Source organism: Equus caballus, chromosome 23 (genome assembly GCF_041296265.1).
Source record: "Equus caballus isolate H_3958 breed thoroughbred chromosome 23, TB-T2T, whole genome shotgun sequence".
Lineage (NCBI taxonomy): Eukaryota > Metazoa > Chordata > Mammalia > Perissodactyla > Equidae > Equus > Equus caballus.
This window is the reverse complement of record NC_091706.1, coordinates 39,182,889-39,207,564: the sequence shown is the minus strand read 5'-3', so window position 1 is coordinate 39,207,564 and position 24,676 is coordinate 39,182,889. Positions and strand designations below refer to the sequence as shown.

Genomic DNA, 24,676 nt, shown 5'->3' with positions numbered 1-24,676 from the left:
GAGTGACTTCTTTGACAGCACCACAGGCAGTGCTACAGGGTGAGGCCAAAGAGACGACGTTGCTCCTGACATTAAGAACTTACATTCTAGTAGGCAGGATGTGACATATACAATGATAATAGGCAAGAGAACTTGCTAGTCTACGGGAGAGGCCACCCCAAAGTTGCAGGAGTTCACGGCTCCCTTGAAATTCCCCTTAGGCTGGATTAAGCAAGGCAGAAGTTCAGATGTGCCTTTGATGTGAGAATAGGAATTCAACAGGCAGGGACTACTGAGGAGGAAGGAGAGTGGGGGAAACACCCTAAAACAAATGGGTCGGGGGAAGAAGAAACTAACATTCATTTTGTGCCTCTGTCCTAAGCACTTTCATAATCTATTAATTTATTCAATTGTCTAATCTAACAAGCCTTTAATTTACAGATAAATAAAGTAATACAAGAAAGGCTAGGAAACTTGCCCAAGGTCACATGGCCAGCCTTAAGACCCAGGTCGATCTGACTCCAAAGTGCTGCTCCTCATGAAGAGGAAACAAGAATGTGTTCAGTCAAGATTCTGGCTGGTGCTTGAGGGGTGGTTTTGAGAATGCAGACCAGAAACAAAAATCAGGACATTCTATGAAAGGCCTAGAATGCCAGAGAGGGGAATTTATACTTCTCTGACCCTTAGGTCCCTTCAGTAAAACTGGGTAATTGTGAGGATTAAACTAGATAAACCATGTACACAGTAAAGCGATACATACAAAGATTGGCTATTTGTAGAGATAATGAATAGCCACTGAACATATTTGCATAAAGGAGATAAACCCAGCTGAGGTGTACAGGATGGATTAGAACTGGAGACAAAGCAGTCAGGAGGCTGTTCACCAGCAGGGAAGTGAAGCCACACAGGACTGGAAGATGGAAAAGGAGTTTCATCAAAGAGTGGGTGAGAATGAAGGCAGGAAAAGAATGAGAATCCCAGATCCATGATTTGGGTTGGGGAAAGGTTTGGCAAGATGATAAAGGTGGCTCATTTCAGAGGTTGGGTTGAGAGGAATATGAACCAGTTTGTTGATTCATCCATTTCTCAGAGAAAAGAGGAGGTCAAGTAAAGCCATTCTGACTCTGCCATGTCCCCACGGTGAGGCCAGTCTTATTGCTTCACCTGCTCACACAAACTAAATCCACCAGACTTGAGCTCAATCTGTCAGGAACCAGCTGGTGTGCATTGTATTCAATTGTTCAAATAGTCAGGCCATTCAGGGTAGGTTTCTACTGGTGTCTTCTGGAGGGATGCTTGGTGTGAAGGGCTCAGCTCTGAAGTCAGACACACTTGATTTGGAACCTGGCTCTTTCATAGAATTGCAGGTCATTTTTTCTTTCCTTGTGGCAACTCACAAAAGAGGAACCAGGTTAGCCGTTACAGTGATGTGGTTGCCTAAAAGGATCTGGAACTGAAGGCCAAGTACAGGGACAAGGCTTGAATTGAGAAGGATATTTTGAGGTGGTTGGAGAGAAGGAACTTTCCTAACAACTTGTTCAAGTACTCTTTTACTTCAGGGAAAACACCTGATTGGGAGGAGAGTGGAGGATCTAATATCTTGTCCCATACTGGAAACATACAGGACAGAAGCAGTCAGAACCCTGTACTCCCTTCATGGAATGCCTGGCCTTGTGGGGAGGGCAGGGGATTGTAAGAATCAGTAGCATGGCAGGAGAGGATGCTTGATATGGGCAACCAAGGGTCCAGACTGGCTGGAAAAATAACTCTTTTGTCCAGAAGATGCCGGAACCCAGAGAAAAGAATTCTCAGACTGCAACATCCTAGGGGTAAAACCAGATGGACGTCTTGGGGAACCCAGCCAGGCTGAATGTAAGCTCTCCATCTCCCCACCTTGGGACATTTCCCCCTATATTGGTGTTGGTGTTTCCCAAGGAGTTTGTCTTCCACCCTCTTCTTGGGCTGCACACTTGCCCAGGGTAATCCTATCTGGTCTCATAGCTTCAATTTCTAGCTCTATCTCCTGCCTCATTCTGTCTCCCAAGTGCCACACTTAATACACAGTTGCCTTCAGGGAATCTCTACCTGGATATATACCTCAACATGGTATCCAACATGAGAAAAATAAACTTATCCTTCTTTCTACCAGAAGACCTCTGACTTTTCCTCCTGGGTTACCCTGGTGGTTTTAAAATTGGTCCACAAATTATTCGACACTCCTCCCATCAGGAGATGGAGCCTCTGTCTCCTTCCCTTGAACCTGGGTAGGCCTTTGTGATCCTTGATAAAAGAGAATGCAGCAAAAGTGAGGCTGTGTGGAGTCAGACTCTAGGTTAGAAAGGGCCAGCTTCTGATGGTTTCTCTTCTTGGGACACTCACATTGAAGCCCTGAGGCACCATTTAAGAAGTCCAACTACCCTGAAGCTTCATGTTGGAGAGACCACGTTGGAGAGAGAGAGGGAGAGAGAGAGAGGCCCAGCTGTTTGGTTCTTCCAGGCAGCAGACAAGTGAGTGACCGGCCTTTAGTTGATTTCAGCCCCAGCCACTATCTCCATGCAATCACAAAAGAGATCTCAAGTGAGAATTGCTTAGCTGAGCCCAGTCAACTCTCAGAACCATGAGGGGCCGTAATACAATTGTTATTTTAAAGCCACTAAGTTTGAGAGTGATCAGTTACGTAGAAATAGATACCTGGAAGAGTTCTCTATTCCCTAAATTGTGTTGTCAATGCAAACATCTTTTTTCTTTGAAGAAGATTAGCCCTGGGCTAAAATCCACTGCAGATCCTCCTCTTTTTGCTGGCTCTGAGCTAACATCTGTGCCCATCTTCCTCTAGTTTATATGTAGGACACCTGCCACAGCATGGCTTGATAAGCAGTGTGTATGTCTGCACCCGGGATCCGAACCGGTGAACCTCAGGCTGCCGGAGCACAAACCTAACCGCTACATCAGAGGCCGGCCCCAGCAATGCAAACATTTTTTGAGGGCTGTGTAGGCTATAATCAGGTACTGGTTTAAGCCTAATTAACTCTAACTGATCTTCACAACAACTCTGTGAGGTAACTTCATTTTCAAGGGAGAAACAGAGGTATAAGGAAGTTAAGTAACTTGCCTAAGGCCCCACAGGAAATAAGTGATACAGCCGAGATACCAAAGCAGTCTGGGTCCAAACTGGTACACTTTGGAGACATTCTAGAAGACTTCATGCCCTGTCCCAGGCCCAAAACATTGAACAGTCACCAAGTTCTCCTGATTTTATTGGCTAAACAACTCTGGAATCTGTCTCTCTCTTTTCCATCCTCACTGCCACTGCTCTGGTTCAGGTCCACCTCGTTTCTCACCAAGACTATTTCATCAACTTCCTAACACTGTCCCTGCTTCCGATCTTGTCTCCTCCAATCCATTCTCCAAACCAAAGCCAGAGCAATCTTTCCAAGATGCAAACCTGGCTGAGTTATTCTCCTGCTTAAAGCCCTTCAATGGTTTCCCATCACAGAGTGGCATCCAGGCTCCTTGGTCCAGGCCCGCCCCAACCCAATCTACTGTTTCAATTCTGCCCAGTGCCCAAGTCTCTGAGCCTTTGCACATTGCCGCCTCTGCTTTCTCATTTTATGTGTTTACCATCTCAGCAACTTCAAAACACAGCTCTAGGGTGTTTGGAAAGCTCTCTCAACCTCCTCCATGATCCATGTGACATGTGTGTCCCTGGGCCAAAACACTAGACAGGCCCTGGCTGGCCCTGGAGATGGGGAGTTAAGAAATTCTCTTACTTTCCACACCCAACAGTACCCAAAATAATTAGCTCAGATATCCTCAGTGGGAATTAGGGCAGCATCAGGCCCCTGGAGGTTCTGCTCTTCACAGGAATGAGAACACACTAGGAGGCAGGAATTCCTCACCACTAAACATAAACCTCCTCCTGCAAACACGGGACTTGTCTGCACCAATCTGACTCTTAAAGTAGGTGTGTGTGTAAGTATATTTATCATAAAGTAAAACTGACTTTTTTAGTTTATAGCCCTATGATTTTTAACACGTGTTAAAATGCTTACAATCACTATCAAAGTTAGGATATGGATATAGAGCAGTTCCATCACGCCAAACAACTCCCTCCTGCTATACCTTTATAGTCACATACACACGCACATGCATACACCCACACTCACCCACCCCTGCCCCTAACCTCTGGCAACCACTAATTTGTTCTCCATCATTACGGTTTTGTCTTTCTGAGAACATCAAGTAAATAGAATCATACTTATGTAGCCTTTTGAAACTGGCTTCTTTCATTAAGCATAATGCCTTTGATATTCTTCCAACTTTCGTGCATATCAATAGTATGTTCCTATGTTCCTTTTTCTTGCTGAATGGACCACATTTTATGGATAGACTGTAGTTTGTTTATTCATTCACTCATTGAAGGATATTTGAGTTGCTTTCTGTTTGGGGTGATTATGATTAGAGTTGCTATAAACATTGTGTACAAGTTTTGTGTAAGTTTTTCTTTTTCTAGGGTATATACTCAGGAATGGGATTGCTGGGTTCTACCATAAGGGTATAGCTAACTTTATAAGAAACCACCAAACTGTTTTTCAGAGTGCTGTACCATTTTACATTCCCACCAGCAATGTAGAAGAGTACCAGCTGCTCCATATCCTCATCAGTACTTGGTATTGTATTTTTTATTTTAGCCATTTTAATAGGTACATAGTGGCATCTCATCGTGGGTTTTTTGAGGAAGATTAGCCCTGAGCTAACTGCTGTCAATCCTCCTCTTTTTTGCTGAGGAAGACTGGCCCTGAGCTAACATCCGTGCCCATCTTCCTCTACTTTATATGTGGGACACCTACCACAGCATGGTGTGCCAAGCAGTGCCATGTCTGCACCTGGGATCTGAACCGGCAATCCCTGGGCCGCCAAGAAGCGGAAGGTGCGTGCGAACTTAACCACTGTGCCACCAGGCCGGTCCCTCATCATAGTTTTAATTTGCATTTCTCTAATGGCTGATAATGCTGAACTTCTTTTTGCATGTTTATCCGCCATTGGTATATCCTCTTTGGTGAAGTGTCTGTTCAAGTCTTTTGCCCATTTTTAAAGTTGGATTGTTTTCTTACTATTTTAACTTTTGAAAGTTCTTTAGGTATTCCAGATACAAGTCCAGATATGTTGGATGTGTGATCTGCAACTATTTTCTCCTAGTCTGTAGATTGTTCATTATTTTTTATTTTCCAGCTTTATTGAGGTATAATCAACAACTAAAAATTGCATATATTTGAGATGTACAATTAATGATTTGACCTGTATTCATTCTCTTAACAATGTGTTTCATAGAGCAAGAGTTTTTGTTTTTCACAAAGTCCAACTTATCAATTTTTTTCTTTTATGAATTATGCTTTGGTGTAAGGTCTAAGAATTCTTTGCCTAATTCTAAGTCATGAAGATTTTTTTCTCATGTTTTCTTCTAAAAGTTTTATATTTTACTTTTTTCTTTTAGATCTAATATCCATTTTGGGTTAATTTTTGTATAAAATGTGACGTCTAGGTGTAGGTTCATTTTTTTTCGCATATGGATGTCCAGTTGTTTCAATATCATTTGCTAAAAAGACTATTCTTTCTTCTTTGAATAGCTTTTGCACCTTTGCCAAAAATCAATTGAGAATATTTGTGTGGGTCTATTTCTGGAATCTCTACTCTGTTTCATTGATCTATGTGTCTATCCCTTCACCAATACTAGAATGTCTTGATTACTGTCTTAAAATAAGATAGTGTGATTCCTTCAACTTTCTTCTTCTTTTTCAAAATTGATTTAGTTATTCTAGTGCATTTTCCTTTGCATAAAAATTTTAGAACCACCTTGTCTGATGTATCTACAAAGAATACTGCTGGGATTTTGATCAGAATTGCATTAAATCTATATATCAATTTGGGGAGAAGTGACATCATAACTATGATGAATCTTCCAATCCATGAACAGGTATGTCTCTCCATTTATTTAGGTCTATAATTTCTTTCATCCGTTTTTATAATTTTCAGCCTACAGATTCTATATATATTTTGCTAGATATATACCTAATCTTTTACTTTTTGGAGCTATATAAATAATATTTTAAAATTTACATTTCTAATTGCACATTGTTAGCATACAGAAATAACAAACGATTTTAGTATGTTAACCTTGCATCTTGCAACCTTGCCAAGTCACTTATTAGTTTTAGGAGTTATTTTGTAGATTCCTCAGGATTTCTTAGGTAGAAAATCATGTCATCGGTAAACCAGAACAGTTTTAATTCTTTTTTTCCAATCTATGCTTTCTTTCTTTCTCTTGCCTTATTGCACTGGCTCAGTGTCCAGTGAGATATTGAAAAGAATTGGTGAGAGCGGACACCCTTGCCTTATTCCTGATTTTAGGGGGAAGCATTTAGACTTTCACCATTAAATATGATGTTAGCTGTAGGTTTTTTTCTTTTTTTGATTCTTAAGAGTTTAAAGCAAAAACTTAATTGTGGTCCTAGCTTAATTTTTCTTCCCCTCTCTAAGGTTTTAAAGTGTTTTCTGTCTAAATTTATTCAATTTCAAAGTATATAGTGAATATCTAAACAACTTCAAATGTATCTGTAACACTATGAATTCAATAAAACTTAACCTATGAGTATTTACTGATTGCATTCTGGAAATAGCTAGGAACACAGGAGACAACAGGCAGGCCATTTGCTGTAGCTGCCACCAAATATCCCTTGACTCTGCTGTTAACAGCACATCTCTCAACTCCCAATCTGTCTCAGGTGAAGCTGAACCTGTAACTAGTTCAGAAGTTGAGGAACAGGGTGGGATGAGGGAGTGACTTTAGTCTGGCCCATCAGATAATCACATTCCCTTAGTTCTAAGAGTGATGGAGGAAGGGGCATATGACCCAATTAGGGCTGAGTGAGGCTCAGGCTAGGGACAAGGAGTCTTGTTTGAACCTGTCTCTTTTCTCCTGGGTGTGGAACAGGAAAATGGAAACCTTGAGCTCTGCTGGCAGCTATCTTGCCACCAACAGGAGTTTCATCTGAGAGTGAAAACAACACAGGATTGCAGAGACTATATGTCAAGATGATATTGTTTGAACCCCTGAATCCAGCCATACCTGAAGCCAGTTATGATTTCTGAGCCTTTAAGCTATCTGAGCCATAAATTCTATGCCTCACCTCTCACCTTTCTGGCTTATGCCTTTTTGACCTGGATTTTCTGTCACTTCCAATTAGAAGAGTCCTAAATTATAAGTAGGGAGAGAGAATCATTGGTATTCTAGGTGCCTCCTCCATCAACCACACTTGCCCTCTTTGCACGGAAAAAAGGCTGGCTTATGTGGGGGCAAGGCACTCTAGACATAGAAGCCAAGGGGATGGGCTTGTGGGACAGGGCAAGGCAGGAGAATGGTCATGCTGGTATGTAGTTACAGAGGTTGCGGGAGCTACTATACTGCTTATTTCCCATAATGCCCATAAACAGCAGCCACCAGTATCACCAGACATCATCACACAAACTTCTCTGCCATCATTCAAAGGCCTTGTATCTTTTCAACACTTCTTTTGGATAATTGTTTTCCAAGAAAACCGTTTAGCCTGGCACTCAGTGCCATATGGCTCTGTGATGGTTTTCTCCACTTGCTCCTTCAGATTTACCTCTGTCCTTCTTTGCCCTGCTTTGCGTCCCAGGAGGCTGATCTCTACAAAGTGTGTAACCTGGGGTTCCTTGCCCTCGGGGCTTGGACTGGGTTTAGCCAAGGAGAGGCACCTGTAGATCTTAAAGATGGAAATAGAGAGGTTGGGGTATTTGTTGCCCTCACTCCTCCACTGCCTCGCCATGGTTCTGGCAGTGGCTGTGTTCCTGTGCCCAGACAGGTCCTGTCATGTGGCCCCTCTGCCACAGCCCCAGCCCTCCCTGGACTGTAGTTAACACTGTCCCCCTCCCTTTGCCCATTCAGGCATAGGAGAGCTAACAGCTTCCCACAGTTATTAGCCCTGGGTGCCTCACCATCCCTTGTTGGTTCCCTTAACCCTGCCTAACTCTGAAAATAGTCCTGTGATTAAATTCTGTTCAGTAAACACTTTTGAGCAAGTGGATTATCTGTTTCCTGCCAGGTCCCTAACTGACAGAGGCCTGCATATCCTCACCACCCTCAGTCTCATCATATCCAGTCACAACGAAATCCTTGCTATTTCTTAAAGATGCTCCTTGTTTATGTGCCCCTGTTCACACAGATCCCCCTCTGAGGAAAACCCTGTCACTATCTGTGCCTAGTGAACTCCTCCTACTCACCCCTGGAACCTCGTCAAAACGTCACCTCCTCCAGAAAGCCTTTCCCAGGCTCTTTCCCCAGATGGAACAAGCCTCTTCTCTGGGCCTTGCTGAGCTTCACCGGCATCTATTATCCCCTCTAATAGACCTCTGTCTCTGCCCCTCCCCAACATCTCAAGCTCCTGAGGCACAAACATGGTATGCTCACTTCTGTACCCTCCATTGACCCAGGCTCCAAGCCTGACATTCCAGTGTTTGATCAATACCTGCTGCATTGAACTGAACCAGGAATGCGTTATAATTGCTATTAAATGCATGTGCCCAGGAAGCCCTTGCATTTTCTACTCTTTACTCATCAAACCTAATTACAAAAGGCAGGAGAAAATAGCTGAGAGACGATGCCAGTAGCAGAGTGTGAAAACTGGGCTACAGGAATGTGTGTATGAATTCTGCCAAATTGTCTCAGGGCCATCAAACCCAGAGGGGCATCATAAATACGGCCTCTCCAGTAACTCCTGACTCAAGGGATTGTCTAGCTTTGATAAAGGCCATGGTAATGCACCCATGAAAAGTTGGGTGCTTGGTTCCTATACCTTAGGATTTTTCCCAGGCTTCTGGGGCCCCTGGAGTCAAAACAGCTCCTTAGGTTCAAATGAGGATAAGGTTGGTGTGGGGGATTGGAATTGGCTACCCCAAGATCTGCCTCTTTGGCATGAGGGTTATTTTGGGCTGGTTACTTTTAAAAACTGCAGACATGAGAGAAACTCTGAAAAGTAGAAGCTACCCTTGTTAAGAGACATTTACATTTGTAAAGGAAATCTCCATCTGTAAAGGTGTCTCCCTCTCTGTACCAGGAAGAAGGGGGATGACCTTATTTCTAGAAACTCTCATCAATGCAGAAGGCAAGGACTTAAATCTGCATAATAACCTTACCCTTGTTTACTGTGCTTTTCTGGTAATCTCCCATAACTGGCTCCCTCTCATCCCCAACACCCTCCTTTGTCTTTAGCTGACGATGGTATTTAAGGTAAGAGCTTCCTCCATTTTGGTGAGTTGTTCAATTTCATGAGTCTCTCCCATGTATACATGTTATAAAGCTTTGTTTAATTTTCTCCTGTTATTCTGTCTTGTGTGAATTTAATTTGTAGTCCAGCCAGAAGGACCTAGAGTGGGTAGAGGAAATGTCTTCCTCCCCTGCATTGGTTATATGAGGAGCCCACAGGATCCAGAGCAAGCCTCCAATTGGCTTAAAGGCCCAGCTTGTGAGTGAGCCTTTCAACCTAAGAACAACCACATTCTCCCCCTCCCCGAAAGGTGTGTCAGTCCCACACATGTGTGGTTGGGTTATTTCCTGAGATACATATCTATGACTTGGCTCATAGGTTCTAAAATCTCCCATTTTTCTGTGGTCAATTCTCTTTATTCTACTTCTTTTTTCCCTCTTAAAATGGTTCATATCTGATAATCTCACAGATAATTCTACCTATCAGCTTGTTTTATGCAATCCTGTGAAAGATCTTTATCTATCTTGTGGTCACACTCTACTCTCTCCCCTCCTTGACACCTGGGCAAATATTTGTCCTCCAAGCCACTGAATGAATTACAAGTCCTCTCACTAAGACTTGTACAGTTTGGAGATGCCTTGGAATCCTTTGCTTGAAGGACACACCTTTTCCTCAGGTTTAAAACCAGAAGTCTGGAAACAACACCTCTTTATAATAACCAGTTTTACAACTCCCTTAAACACCTTCTTGGTTCATTACACAATCTTAGGAAGGCTTCTTCCCAGGTGTAAACAAAATCAGACCGTCTCTCTCACAGTGGGTTTTAGTCAGGAGCAATCTGAGAGCAAAGAGATCCGACCTCTGGTAGAAAGAAGACAGCCAGTCATCCTGGATTTTCTAGACCTGTCACAAGCCTGGAATTCCCAGTTTGATGAACTCTGCGCCCAGAATCTAAGTCTAAGTAACTGAGACTCCCTTATTTTCCTCTACCCATTCCTCACCTCTGCTTCAAAAATTTGTCTCGCCTTGAATTCTCCATGATTCCTAACCAAGCTGCCTGACTACCAACTGTTTACTCTTCTCTCCTAACTTCTGTGGAGCTGTAAGTGTGACCTCTTCTTCCCACTCCCAGAAGGAATGTATAAATTTTACTTTTATCTTCAAGTGAGTTAAGATGTATTTGAAGAATTTTATGACAGTTCTTAAATTAAAATGAAAGTGGTCCCTAGTGTTGAAAGGTTGGATCAGGAATCTCTGTCTGTAAATACCTCAGATGCTTCTCTTTATCCTCACTGGAAGAAAAAAGGCCAAGACGGACGAGTTTGTATGATTATTATTTGTGAAAGAAAGGACACTCATGTATGGAATGTTAAACATGCCATATAGCCACTGAAAGTGGCCCAGATGCCTTTTCACACATCATGAGAGTAAGGCCCTAGAAAATACACAAAGATGCCATCGTATACTAGTGTCTTCAGTAACATTATACCAAGTTTTACTATTTGCATCCCCTCTTTTTTGGTTCTGGGAAACAATAACAAACATTTATAAGGCACTCTACAATTTTTAAAAAAGTACCTCTACATGTATTGGCTCGTTTGAGAACAACAACGGATTAGACTAAAGGTTTAGAAATGACTATAAATGCATTTAAGACGACCACCAGAGACCAAAAACATCAAACATGGTGAGCATAATCTTTTCACAGTAACACTTGAGGATTTTGTTTACTCTTGGAATCTCAGAATGTTTTGTTTGTGAGCATCTTCAGCCCCCTTTCTCAGTATTGCCCTCATGGACAACAGATATTCTCTGGGGTATGCCAGGAGGCTGTAAAAGGGGAGAAAGAGATTCTAAGCAAAAAGTCACAGCTGCAAAGCCCATCCCCTGTGATTTGCCCAAGCTTTCTCCCTGGAGCACAGAGCACTGAGCAGGATTCACAAAGCCTATAAAAGCCCAGTGATGAGCATCACTTTGGGTAACTTCAGGGTTCTAGACTTTAGATTCAATAAGTTGTCTTCTACGGTTACTCGCTTGAGGTTAAAAAAGCAACCAAATCTTACTCAATCATTTCTACTTAAACAGTAGTAGACGTAAACTTCTAAAAATTAAAAAAAAATAAACATGCTAGTTGGAGATTATTGGAAAAACTTCTATTCAGTGCGGGTAGCAAATTAATTACAGAGAAGACCTGGGCATGTTTCTCAGGGTCTGTGGCTTCTGAACTGGCAACAAGATCTCAATTTCCATTACTCTGGGGAACTCAGAATCTCCTCCATGTTATGAAACCTCAGAGAATTCTCTAGGTGTAAGAAAGGAATCAATGAAGAGGAACCAGAAATGGAGCAAACCTGTAACGTCTCCTGGTTGACAATTAACTTTTGTTAATAAAAAAGTAAAACCCATCTTCAGAGTATTTAGTGACCAAGTCTAGTGTTTATCCAAGCAGTTCAAGCTCAAGGTCTACTGGAACAGGCAGCACAGACAGGTTAATTAATTTCTTATCATAGAAATAATCTCCAGACAGGGAGAGAAATGGGCAGAACTTGGACAAGGATGTGAAAGGATGCACAGAGGGGGAAAACCTAGAAATAAATTCATTAAAAGACATTGGAGGGGCCAGCCCCATGACCAAGTGGTTGAGTTCGCACACTCTGCTTCAGCGGTCCAGGGTTTCACCAGTTCAGATCCTGGGCATGGACATGGTACCACTCATCAAGCCATGCAAAGGTGGCGGTCCACATAGCAGAACTAGAAGGATCTACAGCTAGAATACACAGCTATGTACTGGGGGGCTTTCAGGGAAAGAAGAAAAAGAAAAACAACAAAAAAAGAAGATTGGTGACAGATTAGCTCAGGGCCAATCTTTAAAAAAAAAACCCATAAAACAAAAAAAGACGTTGGCGTTGCTAAACACCATATTCAAAAAGGCTCTACCATCCAAGGCTGACCCAGCTCCAGACTATGGCCCAACTTTGGGAAACCAGATTGATCTTCCATTCTCTCTAATTAGTCCAAAGAATTCTCTGGAGATCAGGCTGGCTCTGGTGCTGGTTTTATGAGAAGGTCAGATCTTCCTCAGGATAGAGAGACACCCTCCAGTCTGGGAGCTTCAGGGCCATACTGAGCTCACAATAAAATGGCTTCAGAACTGTTAGAGACAAGGCTTGCTCTTCTTCTGGGACCTCCAAACTAGGAGTAAAGTATATTTGGGAAGACTTGGGCTTGGGTAAGAGTTTCCCAAGGCCTTCACTTAAAAACTCATAGAATTGAGTGAATAACTAGGGGATCAATCATTTATTTAGGTTCATCATTTATCTCTTCTTCAATGAAGAAGGTTTTTTAATCAGTCAAAAATATTTTGGGGGGCTGGCCCCGGGGCCGAGTGGTTAAGTTCGCGCACTCCGCTGCAGGCAGCCCAGTGTTTCGTTGGTTCGAATCCTGGGCACGGACATGGCACTGCTCATCAAACCATGCTGAGGCAGCGTCCCACATGCCACAACTAGAAGAACCCACAACAAAGAATATACAACTATGTACCAGGGGGCTTTAGGGAGAAAAAGGAAAAATAAATAAAATCTTTAAAAAAAAATATTTTGGGGCATGTCCTATGAAGTAGCTGAAATGCTAGATGCTATGAGTGTGATAGACTCACAAAAGACAGTCTTTTCTATTCTCAGGAAACTGAAGTAAGAAAGAGAAGTTGTGAAAACATAACAATATATATATTAAATAGTAGTTTCATACAATACTGAAATTGGACATAAGATAGGGTAAAAGCTTCTGTACTCATTATTATCCCTACCTGGGCTTGTAAATATTGAAAATATTTTTCAATCTTGAAGCCCAGGAATCCTATCACACGTTCTCAAGGCCATTCCTGGCCTCTTCTAGGAACTCCTTCCCAATTCCACCACTGTTCTTTGAAGGCCCAAAGCATGTTGTAGCTTCCTTGCAGCATTTACCATATTTAGACTCATGTGAGTGATATTTGCGCATGTATTGCCTCTGACAGACTAAGACAAAACACAGACTTCAACTTTGCATCTCTCACCAGTAACATCAATACTTGTTCAATTTAAGTTGAGTTTCTAGTTGATCGCTAAATGAATAGATTTTCCCAGCAACAGAGAATACTTTTTGTCTTATAAGCCAATTCCCTTTGATTAACAGTGGTTGCCTGGAGAACAGTTTCAGGGATTCTGAGGCCAAAGCTCCATGGTAAAGAGTGCTGCAATCAATTAGTGATGTCTGCCACAGGGCAGGATTGAGAGTGGTGGTGCAAATGCAGTATAATTTGGAATGTAAATTAAGAGTTATAAGAGCACAGAGAAGGGAGATTCACTTTCACTGTCTATATATATATGTCTATGCGATAAAAGTGGGAATTAGATCCATCTTCCACAATGGGTAGGATAATACCGGGTGAAATACATGAGCAAAAGCATTAGGGCAGGAAAGCACAACACATCCTGGGAAAGCAAATATTAGACAAGCTCAACTAGAATGCAAGTCCAAATATAAGGTTTATCTAGAATAATGGGGGAAAGGACTAAACACTGTGGAATGCCCCAAGTTATGGGACAGGATAAAGAAGGCCAGGGATGCAGCAAGTGGGAAGCTCTATTTATAGAGCCTATAGGGCTCCACAGGCTTTATTTAGCTACTATACAAGACTGTAACAATGATTTGAACTGTCAGGTGTATCAAGGTTTGCTAGGAAGGAAGTAGTCTTGCTTATTGGTTGGTAACTTCAGTTTTGCAGTCAGACAGTCCTAGATACAAATCCCAGCTCTGACTGTGACCTCAGCCATGTGATTTAAGCCTTCTTAAGTTTCAGTGTCCTCATCTGTAAAATGGGTAAACTTCCCACCTCATTGTACTGAGGGTCAAATGGGAAATAAATTTGCACAGAACTCATAGTAAGCCCTCAATAAATATTAGCTATTAGGCTTGGTTAACTACAAGAGAAAGAACTTTTCAAAGGAGAAAATATGTCTCCTTCGTTGTCTCATAATTTGGGGGTTCTTCTATGAAACCTGTAAAGTGATTAAGGGGCTCAGAAAACAATTAAGAATATGAAATACAGAAATTGGGCAAACTCAGTTTATTTTCCAGTAAAGGGAAGAGGCTTGGAGATTAGGCTTTCTGGTGATGGTGCCTTTTTTTTGTTGACTTAATTCCTTACTGAATTATAACTATTAACCAGATAACTCTCAAGCAACAGAAGAGTGGCAGAAAAATAATTCAATTATACAGTCTCACTTAAGCTCTTTCCTCTAAGAGTTTCCTCCTTAGTTGAGTAAGTAAATGTAGTTTTAACCACCTGAGCGCACTGAACCCAAACAGTTGTCTCAGCTCAGGCGTAAGACACAGTGCAGACCCTCTTGAGGGTGTTTCTGAATCAAAGTTCCAGTCCCAAAGGCCCTCACTTTGCTTCAACATAGAGACCTAGCACAGCCCACGGTGCTTGTATCAGGACCCTTCCTGGACATATGAAGATCTGCTGTGACAACTGTCCAATCTGTGGACACAGTTAGGGACTCTGTGACCAAGAAGGGCCCTGGGATCACAGACCTCAGCCCAGTGTGGAGGGATTGGTGGGAGGGTCTTATCTCCTCAGTGCTGGTCTTCTGGTGGAGAACGAGGCACAGTGCCTTCCCATCCTGGCTGAGTGGGGACCCCTGCCCAGAGCTCAAACAGGTGGGGCTGGGCCTGGGAGAGGAACCACCCAGGACACACAGCATGAAGTGTCTATGAGCCGGGACAAGGTCCGTCCATCCTGGAAAGTGCCGGAGCATTTGCTAGAAAGGACATATTCTGCCTCTGGTAACAGAACAGGCAGTTGGCAGATATTTTTCAAACACAGGGTAGTAACATTTCTGGCAATGAGTGAGTCACCAAAACACTTCCTTTCCATTAACAGAGGTGTTACTGTGGAGCTTAGTAATTACAACAGAGCACTCTTTGTTGCAATTTGGGGCTGTTTCCTCAGCATTCCTCAGATTTAGCTCCTTCTAAATCTATCTGCAGAGCTAAACTATAGCTCCGAAGTGAATTATTGGCTTAATAGTAACTGTTTCCAATATTGTCTTCTATTAGATGTATGTTTAACATTTAAAATAGGAAAGGGGCATTGAAAACACGTGCAACTTTAACAGAGGCTGCTACAGGTGAGTTTAAATGGGCCACTAGATGTCATCTAAAATGAGGTCATTTTCTTCGAGAGTGCTTGAGTCCCCACAGCATACGTGACCCCAGATCTCCAGCACACCGACACTGGGGAGCTTTGCAGCTTTCCTGGCACCAGGCCAGCGTGTCACTTACTCCCCATAGGACAGTTATTTTCAGTCTCAGCTCTGTTAAAGGTAATCACAATTTCTCACAAGTAATTAATGTGGAAAGCTTTCTCTCTTTACAAGTAAGTGCTCACATGAGCAACGCATATGCTCTCTAATAGCTAATTCCTAATCCCGTTTATTTACACCTTGTCTGACTAACCCAGGGTTTTTACCTATCTAAGCTACTATACGAGCTCTACTACATTCTTACTTAGCACACAATTTTCTACATTGCGTGTCTTCATTTGAAGTGTCTTCCTCTACTTCTTATGCCTGCTGCTCAAATTTTTGATAGGTAAGTTTGATTTTATAGTTTTATTTACTAAATAAAACAGTAGTAAGTAAATGGTACTAAAAAAAAATCTCAGATTAAGCAACATCCAACAAGATATTGAGCATCTGTCAACCATTGTCTCTGTTCTGAATATTAACACTGAATAGACAGACACACACACACACGCACACACACACCCCTCTTTCCTCTTCTCCATACTTCAGCAATTTACATTTGAAGTCCTCCCAATAGATGGCCTTAAGAATGTGTATATCGACCCTGATGTACAGATTCTAACAATTAAAATCTTCTTTTAAGATTCATCTTATAATTGTGTGTTTAGATAACTTTGTATGGGGTTTTGGTTTGATAGACTTGAGGTATACACCATGCATACAAGAACCAAAAATCAGAATCTTTTCAGTGATTTTCCAAATCTGGTGGGTCCTGATTTGGTTTCTAAAATGAAAGCACGAGGCCTAGACATTCAAAGCCCAAAATTCTTTTCCTAATTCTTCAATATGAGGAACTTGGGTCAAGCCAGCTAAAGGACCTCTTCTCTAAGGTATTTAATTAAGCAGATATGTGCAAAACATATATACATATATAGAAACAACATAAATTTATTAGACCTCATATTACTGATGTAATTAACAATCTAATACTGTCATAGAACATTACCCTGGTAATAGCCTCATACACAATTTACATTATTATACCCAAGTCACTCACCAGCAGTTCAAAGGTAGAACAATTAATCCAACGTCAAGGCTGGATCATCCTCCTGTAACGACCTTTAACCCTCCCTTAGTTCCCTATGGAAGAGCTCCTCTGCTACTAGCAATGACCTGAGGAATGACTATACAATGATAGAGTTAAAGAATCTGAAAGGTACAAGGAAGCTCAGAGAATTTCTAACCCAGAGTCAACAAGTATGCAGCACGCATGCCACAACTTCCTGATCCTGAGCCACTGGCAGACATCAGTGATCAATTTCAGGGTCTATAAAAGATTAACATGCTTGAGAGAGATATATATATATATAGACTGTTAATCTGTGCTACTAATGCAGATCAGAGGAAGCTGAAGTAGGTAGAGGAAATGGAATTTGAGCTAAGCTTTGGGTTCATTTATTCACTCAATAAACAAGGACAATGTCTTACTAACTCTCTGAGTCACTGACTCAATGAATCAAGAAATGTATTGAGGGGCTGGCCCAGTGGCTGAGTGGTTAAGTTCGGGCGCACTGTTCCGATGGCCCAGGGCTTCCCCAGTTTGGATCCTGGGTGAAGACCCAGTACTGCTCAGCAAGCCATGCTGAGTTGGTGTCCCACATAACAGAAATAGAAGGACCTACCACTAGAACATACAACTATGTACTGGGGGACTTTGGGGAGAAGAAGAGAGAAAAAAAAAGACTAGTAACAGATGTTAGCTCAGGTGCCAATCTTTTTTTTTAAAAAAAAGAAATGTATGGAGCCTACCAGGCTTTGTGACAGGTGCTGTGGGTATAGAGAGAGGGGCAGCACAGAATTCCATTCCTCAAGAGCTCATGGGTTGGTGGGAGAGGCAGAAAAGTTAGAATATACTCTACCTACAGGGTAATAAATAGCACGTAGCTACCGGTTCTGTACACAGGAAGAGCATAATAGTTCTTTTCCAAGCTGGTGCCCCTTCCAGGACTCCCTGTCCTGTGGGAGATTGCCACATCCTTCCCCCTTGACCAAATACAGCCAAGCCCCGTCAGGTTAACCTGCTGAGCACCTTGCAACTTCTTTTTCCTTTCCACTCCCACTCCTGCTGCCCAGCCGAGGCCTCTATCTCTCCCTGCCTGGTCCCTGACAGTAATCCCCTTTGTGGCCTGCACACCTGCAAGATCACCCTCCTCGGATCCATTTTCCACATCCGTCCATCTCAATGATCTTTTCTAAGCACAGCTCTGACTGCATCATTACCCAACTTAATTCTCAGGGCCATGTCTGAACGCATCAGCATGTCATTCCAGGCCCTCTAGGATGTGGCCCTGGCCTCCTCAGCAGCCTTGCTTTTTTTGTTTTTCCATGTCCTCTCAATCACACCCTCTGTTCTAGTCATGCCCATCCACTCTGTTAGAAGGTAGGCAGGGCAGACTTCGAAGGTTGAAAGAATAGCAGGGCAGCCTCCTGCACAGAGGTGTAGGATGGGTCTGAGCCCAGAGTAGAGACCAGCCTGGCTGATCAATCTGGCAAATCCCACTGAAGCAGTGGGATTTGGCACTCCAATGGCACATACTGTAATTCCAAGAGTCCTGTGGAGGCACATTTCTGCCCCTTCTCAGTCTCAGGGGAGAAAGGGGCAACTACAGACCCAAGTGCTTGGTATAGAATCCTCATTCCCCACTCCAGCATGGCACACAACCAAACTACCAAGGTTCCCAGAAGGGTCAGCAAGGACCACATATGACAGAGCGATGGGAGCAAGACAGAGGAGGAGAAGCAGCCCGAAGGAGGAGAAGGAAAGGAATGGAAGGTGTGGTGTTGCCAGTTATCATCTGAGTGATCCTGTGCAAGTCCTCCATTGTTCTGAGTCTCAGTTTCCTCATCCATACAATGGGAAAATAACAATGCCTACTTTATAGTTGAAAACAAAATTTCATTGATTTTTCATAAGCATTTCCTAAGGTTTCACTAGCCATGATGCAAATGAGATTAGAAAAGTAGAGTAAGTAAAATACACAGCAGATTAACTGCACTAGCCTCCTAAACTGGTCTCTCTGCTTCCACCCTTGCCTCCACAGTCTGTGGTCAAAACAGCAGCCAGGAGAGCTGATTAAAACACAACCAGACCATGTCACTGCTCTGCTCAAACCCTTTTAATGGTTTCCCATTTCCCAGCAAAAGTCAAAGTCCTTCTAAGAGCTTCCACCATCCTATTGCTCTGTCCCCCTCCTAACCTCCTGTTATGATTAATTGTCACCTTCTCAGCAGGGCCTTCCCTATCGCCCTATTTAAAATTGTCACCCCCCAACTCTCTCCCTGTTTTTTTTTGAGGAAGATTAGCCCTGAGCTAACTACTGCCAATCCTCCTCTTTTTGCTGAGGAAGACTGGCCCTGAGCTAACATCCGTGCCCATCTTCCTCTACTTTATATGTGGGACGCCTACCATAGCTTGGCTTTTGCCAAGTGGGGCCATGTCCACACCCGGGATCCGAACCAGCAAACTCTGGGCGGCAGAGAAGCAGACCGTGCGAACTTAACCGCTGTGCCACCGGGCCGGCCCTCTCCCTCCCTGCTTTATGTTACTCTAGAGCGGTCTCACCATCTAACATGCTCTATACTGTGTCTTACCTATTTATTCTGTTTACTGTCTACCTCTCTCCACTTGAATGTAAGTTCCACGAGGACAGGGGTTTTTATTGTTTTGTTCACTGCTGTGCACCCTGGTTCTAGAACAGTCCCTGGCACACAGTAGGTGCCCAATATATATTTGTTGAATGAATGAATCACCTAAGTGTTGGTTACTGCAGGTATATTCCAAAGTTGAGCTGATTAGGACCAGGCCTGGGACTTGCCAGAGCAAATGAGCTTCACTGATAACGAAATACATTCTGAACACTGCCATGCACAAAGCTCTGTGCAGGTGAGGCGCTGGGCCTGGAACCAGCCTGAGCTGTGGCCGACCCCCAGTCCTCAGGGGTTTCACAGACACATAAAAACAGACAGGCAAGAAAGCATAAACCACAACTTAAATTAGCACTGCCAGATATACGCTACGAGAGCTCCAGCACAGGAGATGCGAAGCTGGGGCAAAGGTATTACTAAGAATGTGAAGGAATTGTTCTTGATTTTAGACAATGGAATCTGAATCTATAAGTGATTGCTTCCTCGGCGCTCTGAAGAAGATTATTCAGAATGAATAAGCTTGCCAGCTCTGTCATGTAAATAACATCTATTTCCTTTCCTGAAAATCCATAAACTGGAAATCAGATTTTTCAAATGACTGAAATAAAGCACAACCTGTCTGGACAGCAAGATTAAGCTTTACATTGCGAACAGGGTGAGGATTCCACGAGTGCTTTACTGACGTTATATACAATATGATCATTGTTAGGTGACTTGAATCAGAATGCTCTGACACAGAATTCTCACACACAGTGATTCTGCTTGGACAGAATTCCCACTTGGAGCGCAAAAATTCTTCCTCCAGAATTTCTGTCTGTTAACTGAATTGAGAATCAGGCTAAGGGGCACAAAACAATATCCTTCCCATATCCTTTTTTTAAAATGAATAATGCTTGGAGGCTGGTGTTCACCTACACAGAGCATGTCATCAAAACACTTGAATCACCTTGGACTCTAAATTATAGGCCCTACACTAAGCAGAACAGAGAAAGACTATGAGAGACCTTATTTCATGAGCAAATATTATTTTCCTTAGAATCAAATTATTCAGATTTACCTTAAAATAACATTAATTGCTTATTATATGCCAGCCACACAACTGAGTATTTTCACACTATCTTAAGCAACCTTAATAACAAATGAGGTAATGACTAATATACTTATTTTTCAGATGAGGAAACTGAGGATCCTGGAGAACAAGAGATTTGTCTAAATGGTAGAGCCTGGTAGTGCTAAAATTTAAATCCAGGATTTCTGACTCCAAGCTCTGTGTTCATTCTTACTGTCCTACATAAGCAGGGAAAAAGCCTCTAAGAATTGTAATGAAAGCAATGAAAATTGTTCCTGATATTTTAGTAAGAGCTTCTCATCTGAAAATCCAAGATATTATTTCCATGACCTTGTTGGGTTTCACAAAAATGAACGAAGATGGTCACTTAACAATTCAATCCCTTTACCTTGGGAATAAGAATTTGAGAAAATGTTTAGCTCTTAGCATCTCCTTGTCCATGAAAAGAATTAACTTTTAACCTAATAACCATGACTTTTAATTGCATTTCTTCTCACACGCTATGTATTGAAATATCAGAAGCTTTAAGCTGGCTCATAAAAACCTTTGCTCCTCATTTCCATAATCAAAATATTTTCAGGTGTCAGGGTTGCTGAATTATACCAAGGACCAAACATTTCGATGGCTGTAATCAGAAGATGACATTCTGTCAGGGTAGTTAATAAATTTAACAGTTTTTCTTCTTTCAGATCCACATGCTGAAAGGTATAGAAAGGAACCTGCGAGAAAGCACTTGTGACTTTCTGTATCAATTAAGACCATTATAAAAATAAACTTACTATCATGACCTAGCAAGGGCTTATCGATGGACTTAGCATTACTGTTAAAAGTTGGCTGGAATTTCACTTTTGGTTAAACAAATGAGCTAGCGCAGACTACACAACAAATGTATGATTTCCACTCAGGCCCAGGGCTCCGGAGAAAGAGAAAAAGAGGAGGATCCTGACAAGCGCCTGTATGGGCACACTGCGGGTGTCCTAGGCTTGACACTTCTCAGACCAAGAGCTGAAACACTGGGGGGTTGCCCTGGAGGAGCAAATATCCAGGAAGACTGCAGCAGGGCACTTACAATTTTTATATGGTTTTCCTTCCTCAAAAAAAGTATCTAAATCAAGCTCCTGGGGCTCACCACATTAAAACTGGAGGAAAGTGCCTATCTGACACCAAAGGCCACATCTGCAAAACGAGTATGTAATTCCTCTTGATCCTGAAGATGTACTTAAGAAACATGTTCCAAAGGCTAGTGAACAACTGCTCAAAATCCTTTCCAAATCAGCCTCCAGTGAATTGGTACACTCGACACTGGTGTGCAACACTTGGTTAATAGGTGAGTGTCTCTAGAGAATCCCATGGCTGAATCAGGCAGGATTATTCCACTTCCATGGGGAATTGGGAGGGAAATGCCAGCCTAGGGTTACCTCTGAAACTCTCCTTAAAAGAGGGATTTAATAATTAATTTAAATAATTAATAATTAACTCTTATCACTAGGAAAACAAACAAGGCCATCTCATCATTTGGCTGCAGAGAAATCAAATCACTCTCTTTACAGTATCTGCTATTTAAATGTGCTGGGGAAGGATAAACCTTCCTTGAAAAATGCCCTAAGCCAACTGGCCCTTCTTGGGGGAAATATAGTTAAGCAGTCAATACCTGCTTCTCTACTTCTTTCCTCCCACAAATGGCCTCTGTTAAGGCAATTCCAGGATGTTATTTATTTACTAGAAACTTGACTTACTTTGCACAAGGCTCTGGAGGAGCAAACCTGACCCTGAGGATCCCATCAACTTCCACAGGCTTCTTTTGACTGGGGGGGGGGGGGGGGGGGGCCTCAAGAGGGGGAAGCAGGCAACACCAAATATTCTGAGATTCAGAAGGAGCAGCTGGAGAGGAAGGTGCAGGAGGTTGGGGAGAGGGACAAGCCGCCCTCCTTCCCTTTCCAGCAAACCCAGCTCCTGTTTCCAAACAGAAGGTGGGGACTGCCAAGGAGCCTCACCTGCTGGGTGTCCCCACCCTTGCAAGCTCATAGAGGAGAGGAGAGAGACATGGTTCCAACCCCAAAGAAGAGCATCCCGGAGGCCAAGTTGTAAAACAGACAACCTGACAGAAATTCAGAATCTAAATAGGAACAACCCATACTTCTAAGCAATGGCTCAGACATCTACCTAGTCCAGCGATCTGTCAGGAGTTAATCCATTAAATACACCCTTGTTTAAAAACAAACAAACATGACTTAAAAATTTTCAATAGAAAAACAATGGAGACAAAGAAGCTGAGGGAGGCTATCTCGGCGGATGAGCGGGGTGGGAAAGGAGAAATCTGAGTTCTGTCTGCTCTCTTCCCCCGTGACCTCCGCGGGCCATAATTACACACCCCTGAATTCGGGCATGAATCTGGCCGGTTTTCAGAGCCGGAGCGCGGGCAGTCGGCGCTCGCCCCGAGCGAAGGCACCTTTCCAGGCTTGCCCAGGGTGAGTGACGGCAATACCTCCACCCTCTCTCCTCCCCGGGCTCGGCTCTCCCTGAAGCTAAGGTGCCTCTTCCAGTCCCTCCGAGAACCGTAATCCATACTCAATCTCTATCCGGGCAGCGTGGTTCAGGAAAAAAAAGGGGCGAGGGGGAGCAGACAGGATTAAAAAAAACAATTAAACCATGTTTACTTCCAAACGGGAAGAACCTAGAGCTGCTTGCTTCCCTTTCCTCCTTTCATCATTTTGGGTAAAGCAGGAACCTGCAGGTCCTGGATCACCCAAATGGGAGTCCCCGAGGAGCTTTATTCTTCGCACGCAGAAATCAACACCCTCGGGGGGAAACCCTCGCGTAGGGTCCGAGGACAAGGGTGCGGCGAGGGACCCAGCCACCAGGTGCGCCAGCGTCTTGTCCACCCTTGCACGCGCCCGCCCCGCACGCGGCCTGGGCGCTGGGAACGCGTGAGGGTGCGCGCGTCGCCCACCCACGACGCCGCTCACCTAGCACCACCGCGGCCACGGTGGAGAGCAGCAGCCAGTTATTCTTCAGAAGGCGCTTGCAGTCGTATCCCTTCCTCGCCGGCTTCCCCATGGCGGGCGCCCGAGTTCGGAGCCGCCGCCGCAGCGGCCGCTATTGTCCGCGGAGCTCTGCTGTGCGCGCCGGGTCGAGGGACCTGGAGACAGCCGGCGGCTCCCTGGCGCGGAGGCGGGATGCGGGCACGCCACGGAAACGGTGTGCGCTTGCTGCGGCAGCCGCCGCTGTCACTGCTGCTGCCGCTGTCACCGCTGCCGCCACCTAAGATCGCGCGCCGCGCCCGCCACCCGTGCCAGCTCGATGGCTGTGCGTGGCGGGCGCGCCCGGCTCCTCCTGCTGCCGCCGCGCTCTGCGGCGCTGGGGCCAACCAGCGAGAAAGGAGGGAGGAGCAGCGGGTCGAGAAAGACGGGTGGGTGCGTGTGTGGTGACCCCAGGGTCCCCGTGGGGCAGGTATGGGAGGGCGCCCAGCGCTGCTGCTGGAGCTGGGGAAGCTCCTGCGAGAACCGTGCGCCCCGCCCCAGCCTTCAGCTGGAGTCTCTCGCTTTTTTTCCTTTGGTCAGGCTAGGTTTTCGGATTTAGGGTTTCCTCCTTTCCCTAATCCAAAGGAGGCGGAGCCACTAGCCCCTTTGGCTGGGACTTCATCCTCCACACCCCATCCCTTCCCTTTTCTCCACACCAGCCATTCCCAGTGCAGCTTCGGAGAACGCGTCCCCTTTCCGGTGGGAAGAGTTGGGGGAAATTGAGTTCTCTCGGGTTCCCTTTGCTGCCCCACGCAGCCTCGGATTTGCCAGCAGCCTAGAAAGCCTGAAGCCTCTAGGAGGAGGGAAAGAAAGAGTGCTGGGGGACAGAACGGTACTTTGTGAACTTTCACACCAGGCCTCTAATCCCACCCCCCAAGTCAAAATCCCACACAGGTCCTATTAACTCTCCGCTTTGAGACGCGGGAGCTGAAGCTGCAGCAGGGGTGTCTGTGGACAAAGGGCTTGGAATGGGCCCTCTTAGAACTTTTCTCTCGCTTCTTGCGACTAGCTCCGCTGAAGGCCCCAAAACTGTGAGACTTAACAGAGTAATTAGGACTGAGAACCCGACCAAGCTGCTCTGAGGGGAAGGTGGGCGGGCCCATCCCTAAGGCCAAATGCATTGGAAAGGCAAACACAGGAGAGTTGGAGACACCAGGTAAGTGGTGCCAAAAATACTCTGCGCTGCTAAGTGAATTTTCTAATTCTCTTCCATTCTACCCAGTTTTTTCACCCTCGCTTATACAAACTCTTTCCCTCCCTTACCGCATCACCACCTCCGCAGCTCTAGGCTGCCGTCTCATCAGCTTTCCTAACATTAAATGAGCCCTG

At 44.0% G+C, this 24,676-nt stretch overlaps 1 protein-coding gene across 2 annotated transcripts in view; it reads right to left on the bottom strand.

Annotated features, from left to right (window-relative positions):
* Window positions 1-24,380, bottom strand: part of SLC1A1 (solute carrier family 1 member 1) — a 73,082-nt gene extending 48,702 nt beyond the window's left edge. The window contains exon 1 of one of the 2 annotated variants that reach the window (XM_023627299.2): window positions 23,294-24,380. In XM_023627299.2, coding sequence (XP_023483067.1) covers window positions 23,294-23,384 — 91 coding nt within the window. In that variant the 5' untranslated portion in view covers window positions 23,385-24,380. The remainder of the gene's footprint in view (window positions 1-23,293) is intronic. The other variant, XM_014735439.3, reaches the window with a different exon arrangement.
* Between the last annotated feature and the right edge of the window lie 296 nt (window positions 24,381-24,676).